The sequence below is a fragment of the Perognathus longimembris genome, chromosome 1 (assembly GCF_023159225.1).
Source record: "Perognathus longimembris pacificus isolate PPM17 chromosome 1, ASM2315922v1, whole genome shotgun sequence".
NCBI classification, from domain to species: domain Eukaryota; kingdom Metazoa; phylum Chordata; class Mammalia; order Rodentia; family Heteromyidae; genus Perognathus; species Perognathus longimembris.
In genome coordinates this window covers 107,427,526-107,444,027 of record NC_063161.1, presented here as the reverse complement: position 1 = coordinate 107,444,027, position 16,502 = coordinate 107,427,526, and the positions used below count along the sequence as shown (strand labels likewise).

General features: G+C 44.2%; 1 protein-coding gene across 3 annotated transcripts in view; it reads left to right on the top strand.

The window, feature by feature from the left end:
• The window catches only part of Phf2 (PHD finger protein 2), an 87,755-nt gene that overhangs the window by 49,439 nt on the left and 21,814 nt on the right, over positions 1 to 16,502 (top strand). For all 3 annotated transcript variants that reach the window (XM_048341646.1, XM_048341565.1, XM_048341476.1), the window contains exons 2-5: positions 7,281 to 7,366; positions 8,078 to 8,192; positions 12,051 to 12,211; positions 15,624 to 15,765. In XM_048341646.1, the coding sequence (XP_048197603.1) occupies positions 7,281 to 7,366; positions 8,078 to 8,192; positions 12,051 to 12,211; positions 15,624 to 15,765 (504 nt within the window). The remainder of the gene's footprint in view (positions 1 to 7,280; positions 7,367 to 8,077; positions 8,193 to 12,050; positions 12,212 to 15,623; positions 15,766 to 16,502) is intronic.

Genomic DNA, 16,502 nt, shown 5'->3' with positions numbered 1-16,502 from the left:
ACCTCATCTGGCCCCACAAGTTTTTGGATGTAACTGAGGTTCAGGGTCACTGGTGAGAAACTGAAGTATAGTTAGCACTGTGGCCAGGTCATACTGCATGCCTACATCTATCAAGTGGGTTAGATCTGAGCTCTTGCCCCATCCTTGTCCCTTTGTCTCACATTCTCATAGATTTGACCTTTTCTTCTGCTGGGAAGATCTCAGTTGTGGTTTCATGGAGGAAAAATATGACACTGACATGTTGTGTTCAGTGTTGTTTTTAATTAATTTTTATTAAGCAGTTGTTCTTATCATAGTATTTCAATTCCAGGAGTCAGCTATGAGAATAATGCAATGTCGCTCCTTCCATTGTTTTTCCCGTCTTTCCTCATCCCTTCCTACCCTCGTGTTATATTATTTAATTTTTACTTTCTGTATCTTCAATATTATGAATGTATGTGGTCAGTGTTTTCCACAGTGTACATTTTACACTTTGTTTTGATGATTTGGGCATGTTTTAGTCTATTGGTATTCTTCCTGAGTTTCTTTTCCAATTTCTGTTTGTGTGCAAATTCATTTTGCATCCTTAAAGCAAATACTCCCTTAAGTTCTGCTTTTATGGCTTTGTCTTTTACATAATTCTTCAGACTACTTGGATTTTACTTCAATTTCTGTTCTGACATAGAGTCAGCTTTATTTGTTCAGAAGCTTACAAGGTCATCTTCTAGGCTTCATGCTTTGTTGTCCAGATGTATAGGACTTTGGCAGTGGCAGCAAAGCCACTAGTCTAAGCCCCAATACTTGGGTGGCCTGGAAGATCTCACTTGTTACATTGAGCATGGGCAGTGACCACTAGATCTGTGAATGCCTACTCTGGCCCAGGCCCACCTGTCTGCCTACTTCATCTGCCTCTGGTCAATACAGTCCCAGTGAACCAGTGACTGAAGAGATGTAAATAAATTAATTTTTTTGCTTTTTTTTTTTCCCAGTCCTGGGGCTTGAACTCAGGGTCTGAACACTGTCCCTGGCTTCTTTTTGCTCAAGGCTAGCACTGTGCCATTTGAGCCACATTGCCACTTCTGGCCATTTTCTGTATATGTGGTGCTGAGGAATCGAACCCAGGGCTTCCTGTACACAAGGCAAGCACTCTACCACTAGGACATATTCCCAGCCCCATAAATTAAATTCTTGTACCCCATTTTCCCTGTTCTTACAAATAGAGCTAGTATTAATCCTAATCACTGCAGGATTGTTACTGAAATTGTGTTTAGAGTCTATAATGCTCTGCCTGTGTCAAAATGAGTGAGTACCCAGCCAAAGTTAGTGTTAATGGGTTTGTGATGGTGAAGAAAAACATGATGATGATGAAGGTGGGGAAGACGGTGTGATGGGGACAAAGATTGTGACAGTGCTGATGGTAATGATGGTGATGATGATAAAGATGGTGAAGATGGTGGTGATGGTAGTGATAAAGATGTAATGAAGGTTATAAAGATGGTGATGTATGAATAGTGCTAATGATGTCATGGTGCCGACAGTGATGATAATGATGGCTATTGTAATGATGGTTAAAGGTGATGATGGTTCTGGTAGTGATGGTGAAAGTGCTGCTGTTGATGTGATGGAGAAAACTAAAGATGGTGATGATGATGAGCAGGAGGATGCTGATGATGATAATGGTGATGGTAGTGATGATGACAGTGAATTTAGTGATAATGGTGGTGATAATGATGATGTTGTCACTCTGGGTCTTTTTCTGTGTGTGCTGGTACTAGGGCTTGAAGTCAGGGCCTAGGTGCTGTCTCAGAGCTTTTTTGCTCACAGCTCATGCTCTACCATTTGAGACACAGCTCTATTTCCAGGTTTTTTGTTTTTGTTTTTGTTTTTGGTGGTGAATCAGAGCTAAGAGCCCAGTCTGGCTTTGAACTGCAATTCTCCAATCTCAGCCTCCTGAGTCAGTAGGATTATAGGTGTCAGCCATGGATGCCCCACTGTCCTCTCTTTTTTACTGAGATAAACTAACATAACTTAAAAGTCACCACTTTAAAGTGAGTAACTTATTGGCATTTGACATTCTCAGTGCTGTATAACCATTACCTGTATCTAGTTCTAAGACAAGTCAATTCACAAAGGAAAAACTGCACATCCGTTCAGCAGTGATTCTTTCTTGCCTTCTTCTCTCACCCTCTTGGCCTCTTACCACCTCTTGGCCTGGAACTCTAGATTTATCTCTTAGGAACATTTCCTTTGGATTAAATCAATGTAGTATTAGTTCCTGTATGTCTGGAAATTTTGTTTTAACTAATGTAATGTTTTTGAGGTTCATCCATGTTGTTAGATATATCTGAACTTTATTAAGTTTATTCCTTTTTTAAGAATAAATGATATTCCTTTGTAGGTATTTTATTTACCAATTGTATTTTATCAATTCACTGGTTATAGGATATGTGGGCCATTTCCACCTTTCAGTTACTGTTATTACAATTGTGTTTTATTTATTTATTTATTATTTATTTTTGCTAGTCCTGGGGCTTGAACTCAGGGCCTGAGCACTGTCCCTGGCTTCTTTTTGCTCAAGGCTAGCACTCTGCCACTTGAGCCACAGCACCACTTCTGGCCGTTTTCTGTGTATGTGGTGCTGAGGAATTGAACCCAGGGCTTCATGTATATGAGGCAAGCACTCTTGCCACTAGGCCATATACCCAGCCCCACAATTGTGTTTTACATACAAGGATTTGTTTGAATGCCTGTCCCTAGCTTTTAGGTGTATCATTATGGATCTGCAGGGTCACATTGTAAATTATATTGCTTATTTCTGAGGAAACCAATCTTTTTCCATAGTACTTGCACAATTTTACATCTTCTCAACTGAGGAAATTATGAGGAATACAACTTTTCCTCATCCTTGTAAATAGTTATTCCCCCCCTGCCCCACCTTTTTAAAGTACAGCTACTCAGCTCAGGCAGAAAATTCTGTCTGTGAGATTCTTATCTCCAATTAGCCACCAGGAAGTGGCTCTGTGGCTCAAAATTTAAAAAAGTATAGCCACTCATTGGGTGTGAAACGTTTTCTTTTTGCAGTTCTCTAGTAATAACTTGAACATCACATCATGTGCTAGTTGGCCATTTATCCTTTTTGGTGAAATGTCTGTTCAGGGCATTCACTCATTTTATTTTTTGTCGGTCATGGGGCTTGAACTTTGAGCCTGGGCACTGTCACTGAGCAGTTTAGCTCAAGGCTAGCACTCTACCACTTGGCATTTGCTCATTTTTAAATGAGATTGTCTTTTTATTGTTGAGTTTTAAGAGTCCTTATGTAGTCTGGATGCTAAACCTTTATCAGAAATATAGTTTGCAAATGTTTTTCTGCCACTCTCAGCTGCCATTTTACTCTGTTATTTGATGCACAAAAGTTTTCAATTTTGACTCTCAGTCTAGTTTATTTTTTTCTTTCACTGCTCATGCTTTTTTTGGTATCATGTCTAGTAATCCATTGCAAAATCCAAAGTCGTGAAGGTTTACTTCATTTTTTTCCTAAGAGTTTTATAATTTTTGATCTTGTATTTAGAATGTTGATTGATTTTCAGTTAGGTTTTATATAGGGTATGAGGTAGACATTTAACTTCATTTTTTGTATGTGGCTATTATTTGTTGGAGATTATTCTTCAACCAACTCAGTAAAACAACAACAACAACAAAAAAGTTGAATAGCCTTGTAACGCTTGTTAAAAATGAGCTAGCCATTGATCTGTGGGTTTGATTTTGGGATTCACAATTCTATGAAGTTAGCCTATATATCTAGCTAGCCAGGATTACCATAGCTTTGTAGTAAGGCTTGAAAATGAGATGTGTAAGTCCCTTAACTTTATTTTCCCTCCCTCCCTCCCTCCCTCCCTCCCTCCCTCCCTCCCTCCCTCCCTCCCTCCCTCCCTCCCTTCCTTCTTCCTTCCTTCCTTCGTGTGTGTTGGCAGTGATGGGGATTGGACACTTAAAAATTGTTTTGCTATTCAATGATCATTTTTTTCAATATCAGTGAACAGGGATACTGAGATTTTGATACAAATCATATTGAATCTATAGATTGATTGCTTTAGTATTGCTATTGCTTTCCCCAACCCCCCCCCCCCCCGGGTCATGGGACCTGAACTCTGAGCACTGTTCCTGAGCTCTTCAGCTCAAGGCTAGTGCTCTACCACTTGAACCACAGCACCATTTCCTATTTTCTGGTGGCTAATTGGATATAAGACTCTCACGGACTTTCCTGCCTGGGCTGGCTTTGAACCGTGATTCTCAGATCTCAGCCTCCCGAGCTAGGATTACAGGCGCCCAGCTTTAGAATTACTGTTGTATTGCTATTGTAACCCTATTAAGCCTTCCATTTTCTGATATAGAATGTTTTCATTTATTTCAGTCTTTAAGTTCCTTTCAATTGTATATAAATCTAGATTCAGTTTATTTTAGTATTTTATTCTTTCTGATGCTCATGTTTTCTTGTTTTTTTTTTTTCATATTATTCAATACTAGTGTGTAGAAATACCATGATTTGTGTATTTGGTAGCTCTAGCATATATTTTTGTATACTTGGATTTCTTAAGATTCTATATATAGAATTATGTCATGTGAATAAATATCATTTTACTTCTTTAGTTTGGATGCCTTTACTTCATTTTCTTGCCTAATTGCTATAGCTAGGACTTCGAGTACCACATGGAGCAAGAATGGCAACAGCAGCATCCTATCTATTTGTGATCTTGTGGAAGAGCTTTTAGCTGCTTATCATTGCATGTAATGTCTGCTTTGGGTTTTTTTTTCTGGTGTCAGGATTTGAACTCAGTGTCTCATACGTGTTTGGTTGAATTGTTCACTCACTTGGCTTGTGCCCTACTACTTGAGTCACATCTTTAGCCCAGTTTTTAGAGACTGCTTTTAGGGATAAAAGGAAACAACCTCCTCAGAATAATAAAGGCCATGTATGAAAACAGTACAGCTAGTCAGGAGTTTAGTGTCTGTCATCCTAGTTGCTATGAAATCCAGGGGATTGTGATAGACAGCTCACCACACTAAAAAATAAAATTAAATGTATACTTCATATTCTATATAAAACTTAACTGTAAATAAATTATAAGACCTAAAATTATAAAACTCTTAGTTTTATAAGTGCTGCTGACTGGATTTTGTAATGTATTACTAGTTATGATACCAAAAGCATGAGCAACAAAAGAAAAAACTAGACTGATGCATCCAAATTGAAAACTTTTGTGCATCAAAGATCAACAGAGGAAAAAAAGTAAACAACAGAGTTGGCAGAAAATATGTACATATTATATATCTGAAGAGTGAAAAGAGTCTAGCATACAGACAATATAAGGAATTCCTACAGCTCTACAATAAAAAGACACATTCAAATTTTCCTATTCCAGAGAGGGGGAGAGAGAGAGAGAGGGGGGAGAGAGAGAGAGAGAGAGAGAGAGAGAGAGAGAGAGAGAGAGAGAGAGAGAGAGAGAGAGAGAGAGAGAGTTTGCTGTTTGCTGGTCACCAAACCCAGGACTTTGGGCATACTTGCAAGCACTCTGCCACTGAGTTACTAGGATTTTGTCCAAGTTGCCTTATTTGTTGGTCTATACTTGTTCATGGTATTTTATAATAGTTCTTTTTATTTCCTTAAGGCCAGTAACAATGCCTTTACTTTCATTTCTAGTCTCAGTAATTTGAGTCCTCTCTTTCTTTTTTGGTCAGTCTAGGTAAGTGCGCTTATCAACATTTGGTTTAGTTGATTTTCTCATTGCTGGGCTCATTTATATATAAATATTTTACTTGCTCTCATATTTAAGAGCTCACTTAGATGAGGGAAAAAGCTCAGACATTTGCTTCTCCATCATCAGGTGATACTATGAGGGATGTAAGAAGTCAGAATAGTGCCCTCCTTATGCTTAGACCTGGGAGCACAAGTTCCTGCGGAGGTTGCTCCAGCCACCCTGAGCTTCCCTCCTCAGGAGCCCATGTGCCCCATGGCTCCAATTCTGGGAGGGCCTGGTAGTTCCTCTTGACATTGTCAAGATGGCTGTGAGTGGCCCAGAGGCTGGGCTGAAGATTGGGGCCTATATCCTCAGTTCATGCAAGAGTGACAAGCTAAGTGGCCATTTATAAGGCCAGGCCTAACATCTGCACTGCAGTATATACTGTTTTCACAATGGTTGAGTTTAGACAGTGGAAGAGGGAAACCCTCACCATCTCCCAACCCTGATGTAGCTCAGCCAACTTCCGGCATCTGGTCTAATCTCCAAGCTCTGTTCATCTGTAACATTACCAGCTGGTCTTGTCATTCATGTCCATATTGGCCACGGACACAGTTTGATCAGGGGGAGGGACACTAGACAGCATAGTTTGTTCCTGTAAATGGACAAAGAAGTTGTCCATCCCCTCCCCTCCCCTCTCCTCTCCTCCCTTCCCCTTCTTTCCCTTCCTCTCCCCCCTCCAATATTTGGAACACTGGTTTTTGATAGATTAGTAGTGTTTGCCCTAAGTAAAATCTGCTTAGTGCATGTTGGTGGTTTCCAGGCATCTCATTTCCCTGAGTTCCTCCTACATAAAATTCAGAAACTGACCCAGGGGAAAATGCTATATCATCATCATTGTCATCATCGTTATTTGGTAGTAATAGGGGTTTGAACTTTCCTGGGTCTTGCCCTTGCTGGGCTGAGTTCTCACCTACCACATAGTACTCTTCTGTTTGTGTGTGTGTGTGTGTGTGTGTGTGTGTGTGTGTGTGTGTGTGTATGCACATGTATATGCACTAATCCTGGGGTCAAGTCTCCAAGCACGTTTGTAGGTACAGGTTGCAGTGCCTGCCAGCTAGGCCTTGCCATGAACTCTCTGAGGCAGAACTAGGCTGGTGTCCATATGGGGTGGCACTAGGCCACCCTGGGTATATTCTGTGCTCCAAAATGCTTCATGGGAAAGTGATGGATGTAGCTTGAGACACCCTCTTGCCATCCCTGGGCCCTGGAGTGCCAGGGTAGTGGTGGCCTTCACTGATGCTGCCTGTGCATGAGTGGCCTGTTCAGTGGCTCCTCATAGTGACCATTTCTTACACTGGGTCTGGGCTGAAGATTCAGACCCAGGAAGGCAACTATGCAGCCCTTTCCTTCTCCTCTGTCCCCAAGAACCATAATCACATAAGGCTGTTGTTCTATCTGGCCTCAGTCCCATTCTGTGAGCAGGAACCCTCCCTCAGGATGGGTGAGTAGAAAATGCTAAGGGAGATGAATGTAAGGGTCATGGTCTGTCCCCTTCTATTTCAGCTGTGTTGGGGTGGAAGAAGAGGAGGCTCCAGACATTGATATTTACCACTGCCCAAACTGTGAGAAAACCCATGGAAAGTCCACACGTAAGTACTGCAGCCTGGGTAGTAATCTGTTCTTGCTGACCAAAGTAGCATGCACTTATCTGTGTTGCAGAAGGGCAGAGTCTCTGTTGGGGCTGACTTGCACTTGGTAGCTCCTGACGGCAGTATCACAGCCTGGGGATTTTGGTACCTGGAGATTCCTCCAGCCTAGCTTACTGTCCCTAATATGATACCAACCGCCTCCTGATTGTTTTCTTTCCTCAAAGGCAATGTTCAAAGATGTCACTACCAGTGACCCTAGCTCAGCTCAAGCATGCCCAGCTATTGACTGCTGCATAGGGTGGACCCTATATGTTCATTTGTGGGCCAAGCAATAGGTGCCTTCCAGTTAGGGGTGGTGGTGCCTTGGGAGGGGTTCTGAGAGAGCCCTGCTTCTGGATCAGAGAGTGATAACAGGTCATAGCTCCATTAGGAATGTGGGGTGAGGAAGAGTCCTGAAACTGAGGCCAAAGGGGTGGGCTTTCCCATGTGTGTGCATATGTGTGAACATGTGTAGGTAGAGGTGCTACGTGTGTGTAGGGGGCTGGTCCTTAGGAGAAGAATTGAATTTTGCTGTGTCCATGGGCTTCCCAGCTTCTTCACTGCCCCTTGGATTCTGATCTGGGTCCTGTTTCAGGGCCATGGGCATGGGGAACACAGAGGCCAGGTAGGGTTATGTTTGATGATGGATCGCAACCCCTGTCTCCCCCACAGTCAAGAAGAAGCGGACTTGGCACAAACATGGGCCAGGGCAGACACCTGATGTGAAGCCAGTGCAGAATGGCAGCCAGGTCTTCATCAAGGAATTGCGGAGTCGGACCTTCCCCAGGTAAGAAGGCCTTCTTCAGGTGGGGACTGGATGTGGTGGGGACCAAGAGGTTGACCCTTCTCCCTTCACTTACTGTAGCCCTAGCAGTCTATCCCTGTCAGTCAATCCAGGAGAGTGGTGAGGGAGCAAAGAACCTGTTCTGGAGGTAGGCGATTCCTCGCCTAGGGCCAAGCACTCTTGTGGATGGCCACTTTTCCCCTTTGTTGGCACCTGTCAGGGACTGGTGAGGGGGACAAAAGATTGTGCCAAAAGGCACCTCTCTCTCTACCGTTTGTGCCTGACACCTGCCAAGTATTCTCTCTGTACCTTGGTGGATGTCCTGAGGTATCCGTAGAGATTTCTTGCTCCCACACCTTTGTTCTGCATGAGGCCCAGACCCAGGCTGGGAGGCCAGGCAGGCCTTCCATGAAGGTCCTGGTGAGAAAGAGCAGCTACTAGATGCCGCCCCCAGTCCAGCTGCCCACAGCTGTCAGACTACTTTGAAAGAATATCACTGGACAAAGAATGTTAAGTTTGTGGGGTTTTCTTTTGATGCTTTAAATGTTCTCCCCACTCCCTTCTTGTTTATGATTTTTTTTTAATTTTTTTTTTTTTTTTTGGCCAGTCCTGGGCCTTGGACTCAGGGCCCGAGCACCATCCCTGGCTTCTTCCCGCTCAAGGCTAGCACTCTGCCACTTGAGCCACAGCGCCGCTTCTGGCCGTTTTCTGTATATGTGGTGCTGGGGAATCGAACCTAGGGCCTCGTGTATCCGAGGCAGGCACTCTTGCCACTAGGCTATATCCCCCAGCCCCTTGTTTATGATTTTTGACCAGAAATCCGGTGTCGCTTTTACCCTTGCTCCTCTGTATGTAGAGTGTTTTTTCCCCCCTCCTCTGTTTTCTTCCCTGCCTCCGTGTTTATTGAGTTGTAATTCACCTGTTTAAAGTGAAGAGTTAATGGCTTTTCAAATGTACCTAGAATCATGTATCTTCACCAGTTTTACAACCTTTTCCTCATCCCCCAAAAGAAATCCTTTTCTTCATTACCCATCTTCCACCCCCTTCCCCATAGTCCTAAGCAAGTACTAATCTACTTTCATCCATATTGTATTTGCCAGTACTCCCTTCCTTCCATTGTATGACAAAACACTTTCTGTTTATCCATTCTTATGTGATGGGCACTTTGACTCTATGAGTAATTCTAGTTTAAGTGTTTATGTGCAAATGTTTTTGTGTAGTAATGTGTTTTCGTTTTTTCTAAGCGTGGAATTTCTAGGTCCTATGGTCATTCCTTCTCTAATTGTTTGAGGGACATACTATTTGACATTCCCGCCAACAGTGTGTGGATAGTTTTTTTTATTCTGGCCATCCTAGTCTGTGAAGTATCACCTCATATGTTTTCATTTGCATTTCTTTGGTGACTAGAAATGCTGAGTTCGCCGTTCACTGTGCTCAGGGGTCTTGGTATATCTTTCTTGAGAGCCATAGTCTCATCCTTTTTTTTGTTTTTTTGTATTTTTATTATTGAGTTGTAATATAAAATGATGTTCATTATTATATATTCTACATACATGTCCCTTATCAGATATATGACTTGGAAATACTCTTTCCTATTCTGTTGTAAGGAGTACTTTTATATTTTTAGTATCCTTTGAAGCAGGGAAGTAATTTTGATGCTGTCCAGTTTATCTGATTGTTCTCTTGTTCCTTGTGCTTTTGTTGTCATAGCTCAGAATCCTTTTTATCAAATCCAAGGACATGAAGCTTTATCATTGTTTTCTTCTAAAATTTTTGCCACTATAGCAGCTACAGTTTAGTCTTTGATACATGCTAAGTCGAACATTTTTAGGGACAACAACTTGCTTATAATCCTTGTTCTCTTTTGCTCTTCTTCCCTCCCCACTCCCTGCTTGTCAGCTTTTGCACGTAGTGCATAGAATCGCTTCTGGATGGTCAATTCTGCCCCATTGCTCTGTATCTCTTCTTACTTAGACACCATATTCGCCCAGCTGGTGTTGCTTTATAGTGAATTTAGAAGTCGTGAAGTGCCATCCAGCAAGGTCATCTGGATGCCTTGCATTTTCATCCAGTATTCCAAGTTTTCAGTAGGAATTGAATGTAACTTTTCCCACATAATACACTTTTCTATTTCATATGAAAATACTTCTTTCCTATTCTGTGAGTTGTACTTTTACTTTTCCACTCTGGATTTGGTATAAATTTGGAGCTCTCACCAGTGAGAAAAGAACTAGAGGTCTGGATTTGCCAATGGTGATCTCTACCTATGAGTCCCTTAGGTGAGAGACTTCTGTGGCTTCCTAAGCTGACTTGTCACCACCTTAGTATTCCTGGCCTTGCTCAGTCAGTTGTTTACGTAATGTTTTCTTCTTCCTCTTCTTCCGGTCATTCTGTTGGTTTATCCTTAACAGTATTACTATATGTTCAACCCAGCTTTTCCTTCCTGACTTTAGACTCCTCTACAAAACTGGACATACCAGTCTCCCTGTCATAGATGTCCTGTCCTTTCTTGGGTTTTCCTGCCACCTACTTGCCTCCTCTATTAATGGCTCTCTCTGAGACATTGCCTGCCCACATCTCTGCTCTTGGCCCCCTGCTCTGAGATTCTACAGCCTTTCTCCAGCTTCTTGCTCTCTTGTCCCATCTACTGGTACATGCCCTTGGGAAGCTGACCTCAGACCAGCTATGTCCCCTGTCTAGCTCTCTATATGCTCATTACCCACCACCTCTCTGTGATGTGTTGCTGTTTTCCCCAAGACACACACAGCTGTGACCTGTGTGCCTTTTATGGACCTGTTCCAGCATCTCCAGCCAGGGGCTGTTCCAGCAAGGTCCACACACCCAGGGCAGTGCCCAGCACACAGTGGGTGAAACAGAGGACATATAGCTATGTGGCCCGAACAGAATATGTGCTCTCTGGGCCACACTTAACCTGGAAGATCTCTAAGATAAGTGTACGTTCAATAGTCAATTGTCCCTTCTGCACAACCAGAGCTACCTCTGGATCTTTGGTAGCAGTAGTGTCCAGCAGGGTAGGGTCCAGGACTAGACATTCTCACAAGGATCACAGTGGCCAATCTAGTAGAGTCCTTGTCCTGACCCTGCCACCTCAGCCAAAGCAGGAGTTTAAGCAGGCAGGGCTGGGCAGAACAAGGGACAGTTGAAGCCTGAGTTTTTATTTCTCCATGTGGCTTTGGCTAAGGCTCTCCCAGCCATATACTGTATAGCCTCTGGGAACCTTCTTGGGGGGAAGGGGTGGGCTCCTGGTGATTCTTTCCTGGTCATCCCTAATCCTGGTAGCTGCTGCTCTTGCAGGTGAAATTGGAATGCATGGAGCTTGACAAGTCCCACTGGGTTGATAGGGAAACTGAGTCCCGGAGGGGTGAGAAAGAGGCCTTGTATATCTGACAGTTTGTGTGGCTGCATGAACAGTTCCTACGTCTCTTGGTGAATGTTGTTAGCTCAGAGCCTGGAAGGTGATGTCCCTGCTATGGAGACATGATTTCCTGAGAGTGCTGTGTTAGGATTTCACAGTGATGTAGTTGGATGTGGGGGTTGACTGGAGACCTGAACCTATTATATCTGTCCAGGAGGGGCTCTCACTGGACAGTGTTCCTTGTGTAGCTCATTTTGACAGTGCCCCATGCCCCAGCCAGCCCAGGTGTAATGGAGGGATCTGTTTTGTACACATCCACAAGGCTGAGCTAGCATGAGTAGTGAGAGAGATTCATGTAGGTCACAGTGTCTCTTGCCTCCCTGTACTGTGTGGGTGTGGTTATTACCCCAGTGGCCTTGGGATTACCTTCCTGGGGTGCATGTAGCCAGATGTGGCATGGACTCTGACACACACTTTCCCCACAGCGCTGAAGATGTGGTGTCCCGTGTGCCAGGCAGCCAGCTCACGCTGGGCTACATGGAGGAGCATGGTTTCACTGAACCCATTCTTGTCCCCAAGAAAGATGGGCTGGGCCTGGCTGTCCCAGCCCCCACGTTCTATGTCAGTGACGTCGAGAACTACGTGGGTAAGTGCTGGCTCCTTCACGTCTTGTGGGGTCCCAGATCTGGGAGGCCTTGACATTGTTAACTTCCCTGTGCACACATCCTTAACACTATGACCATGTCCTGTGTACTATATGAGCAGGCAAAGCCCCGGGCTTCTATTTTGAGAACTCTTAGATGATACTAGGTCCCTCCAAGTGGATCCTGGTAAGAACCCCTTCCCTCTCAGTTAATCACAAAAGGGACCTGCTCTGGTGACCCTTTGGTTTTCTCAGCTATGAATTCTGCTGTGAGGTGTTACATGGCCCTGCCATGGCCAGGATCCTTGAGCTATGAGGCTCCTTCAGCTATGAGGCTCCTTCCCCCATCCTGGCTGCAACGTGCTTCCCACCACTGCCCTTCTGGATTCTTCTGGGATTTTGCTGATGCCTTTGTAGCTGCTGTCACATGTCCACTTTCAGCCATGGCTCTGTGACATGCCCAGTCAAGGCACATGTGGGTGGAGAAAGGTGCTGCATGATGGACGAGAGGCAGAAGCTTAACTTGGTAGTGACTCTAGTAGGGCTGGCAGCCGCCAGTCTGGGCTCTGAGGTCCCTGTGGTTGCTGGGCTCAGGTATTGGTGGGTGTAACTTGGTGGCTGGCAGTGATGGGAAAGGACATGGACTGGTGAGCTGCAAATTGCTCTGAGCTTGCCCATCCACATCTGTGAAGGCCACAGTGGGTGGGTTCTGGGGTCCAGTGAGAACACCGGGCACATGGTAACTTCCTCCTGGGAAGCCATTATATTTCTTTTTAGCAGAGGGACAGGACAGCATGGACTAAGGGAGCTATGAGGCCTCTGCTAAGAGGGTGCTCATCCTGGGCTGGGGCTAAGGGCCATGGGAAGTTTGTGGAGGAGGCTTATTCTGTGGGACCCTTCTCAGAAGGGTGTGCAGATAGGGAGCTGTGCTGTGCCAGGGCTAGCCTGCTCTGCTCCACCATGCTGGTGAACCAGCCTCCACCCAACTTTTCCATGTGGGTAATGGAGTTTACACAGAAGTCTGGCACTGCTTACCAGGGAATGCCTTTCTCCTGTATCACATCTGCTCTGCCAGCATTGTTCAGGGCTGCTTCTGACAGGAATGAGCAACCACTGAGAAATGATACTGTTTAGTGAGGTTTCCCCCCCCCCCACACACACACACCTGCTCTTCTTCCCACTCTCCCCCCACCCAGCCAGGCATTTCACTGAGTTCTTGTGATGTACTAGTGACTTTCATCCTGGTCATAGTGGGAGATGGGAACCTACTCTGTCATTGTGGCCCCCGGGCTGCCCTGCCTACTAGGGCCCTGGTTCTCCAAAGTTTTATGCCTATAGGAACAGGGAAGTTATGCTTCTTAAAGGTATTTATTGCTTTTGTGTTTTTCTTTTCATATATTTAAACTATGGAACTTTTAAAATCCATAAATTGGGGAAATGAAAAGTAAGTCAGGTACACCTGCACTGGCCACAAACCCCATCTTCCTGCTGCTCTTCTGTCCTCCCTGTTTTTCTTTGGCTTGGAATGTTTTAAAGTGGATCACCTTTTCACTGGGTAAAATTCTTGTGTGCACCTCTTGCAGCTGATCTAAAAAAAATTATTGGAAAGGTGATGTACAGAGGGGACACAGTTACGTAGGTCAGATAAGGAGTACATTTCTTTTTGAACAGTAACACCTCTACTCTCATTCTCTCTGTTTGTTTCCCTCCTGACCCTCTTCCCCCAGCAAGTTGTACAGTTCATTTTTAACATTCTGTCTAGTATCACTGTCCCCATTAGTTCACCCTTTGTCCTACCATTTCTGTGCTCCCCCTTCCCCTTTCTAAATCAGAGAAACTTATATACGAGACAAAGGGCATGGAAATTGAAAATTAAAAAAAAAAAAAAGCAACCAAAGGGGAAAAACAGAAAAAAATAAAAACCACAAAAAGTAAAAAACAAAAAAACCGTCTTGTTTCCATTTCCATCAGCATCATTATATATATCATATGCACGTAGCTATTGAGCCCTTCACGGCTGATTTTTAAATGTTAATTCTATTATCATAAGCTACAATTACTTAGCAGTAATTCCTTGGTAGAGTCTGAGGCCCAGTTTAATTCTGCCTCATATGACAGTTCTCTTAACAGAACTTAACATTGGTCTTTTTAAATCAGAATTTAAGCAAGACCACATAGGACATTTGGTTTTTTTGTGTTTTTTTAGTCCTGAAGTCTCTTTCTCTCTTGCAGGCTCCTCTCTGTGGAGAAAGGAGCTATGAATTTCTCATATCCAGGTCATGGCTGTCAGTGTCCCTGTGGTGTGGCCTAGCAAGTTCCCATATCCCAGGTGTTTCCTGTAAGCACAAGCTCAGAAGCCCATAGAGGTCAGGCTCAGATTTGTGGCAGGTTGTCCTCCTGGGCTCATGTGCCTTTATAGTAAGGACATTCTCAGTGCCTGGCAAACATTTGGTGATGTCACTACGGTCATGGGAGCCTAGCATCTAGCTCCTCTGTCCACAGAAATCCCAGTGGCCTCCACCTTGCATCTAAGCAGCTGCTGGAGGCCTAGCAAAGGACAGGCTCACTCATGCCCATTTCCCCACTTCAGTTATCTGAGTATCTGAGCTTTCCTCGTCATGACAAATGTTTTTCCCTCACTCCTCAATTGATCAGTCTTTAGAATAATGAGTTGGGATCTATATTAGTTAGCTTTATGTCACTTAACAAAATGTCTAAGGGAAATAACTGACAAAGAGAAAAGATTTACTTTGTTTTTGAAGGGTCCAAGCCATGATCCCATAACTGTGGGACTTTAACCATGGTGTAATATGGTGGGAAGGTGTGGCGGAACAAACTTCCCACAATGAGCCAGCAAGCAAAAGAAAAAAAAACCCAATATCCTTCTGAAGCCCTACCCACTACCCAGTGACCCAATTTCTCCCCACTAAGCCTCACCTGCTAAAGGTTCCATTTCCCAGTAGTGCCACTGACTTGTGACTAAGCCTTCAGCACATGGGCCTTTGGAGGACACGTACCAAAGCATAGTAAGACACTAGTCATGTAGCATGCAGGGTCCTTGATTCTTTAAATTTTGTATTATTTAGGATATGTTTACATGAATTTGTTGTGTTTCTGAAACTCAGGTCGATTAGGTAACTCTAGGTTTAGTTTCTGACCTGGCTCCCCTTTCTGAGGTCTGAGATTCACCACCTCATAGCTTCACTGTGTCCTTGTAATAACTAAAGGAAGAAGAAAGTATTGGGCACTCTTGACCTTGGGGAATGGCAGGTACTCAAAGTCTCCAGGTCCAAGCTCACCCTGCCTACACTGGGCTGCTTGCTATGTCAAGGGAAGCTGACACTGTGAGGGTTCGCTCCCATATCTGTCTTCAGGGATGCTGTGCCACCTCCTAGACATGTTCATCTTTTCCCAGGGCCCGAACGGAGTGTGGATGTGACGGATGTCACCAAGCAGAAGGACTGCAAGATGAAGCTGAAGGAGTTTGTGGACTATTATTATAGCACCAATCGCAAGCGTGTCCTCAACGTCACCAACCTTGAGTTCTCCGATACCAGGTGATGGGGCTACCCTAGATGCAAGGCCCAAGGGGCCCAGCTTGGGCTGACCTCCTTCCCTGGGCTGGCAGCTTCCATCCAGGCCAGACATGACAGGACTATGAAGTGCTTGCACATAGCATATGTTGTTTCTTTTGTTTTTTTAAAGTATAGCAGTAACACACTGAACAATTCAGACAAATGAAGCAGAAAGGAAGTCAGCCTGACCAGGCCCTCACTCCTAGAGAGAACTGTGGTGAAGTGTGGAGCAATCCTTTCCAAAATGACATACTTGTGACACTACTGATGTGTACACACAGACATACATGCATAGAGAAAAAAACACTGGCACATGTGTGACTTTTCCTGATTTACTAATAGGTACATAATAACTTATAGACATACTGATATACTCAGAACACACTGACACATGAACCACCACAGGTGCTCATCCATGCAGTCTCCAGCCCATGAGCCCACTGACACACTCATCTTGCACACCTTTCCCACTCCCTGGCACCTATGACACATACCACACACATGCCATTTGTACACATATACCCCCTTAATATCCCCTTCATAAAAACCTCTTATACACATCCTTCATACACATGCCTCTTGCATGCCCATTGCACACAAAGGCCCCTTGCATGCACACATCCTGTGCACACATATGCCTCTCACACATACATGCCCCATGTCCACACATGCTCTGTAGCCTCTGTCCTGCCTCCTATCAAGCCTATTGTCCTCAAACT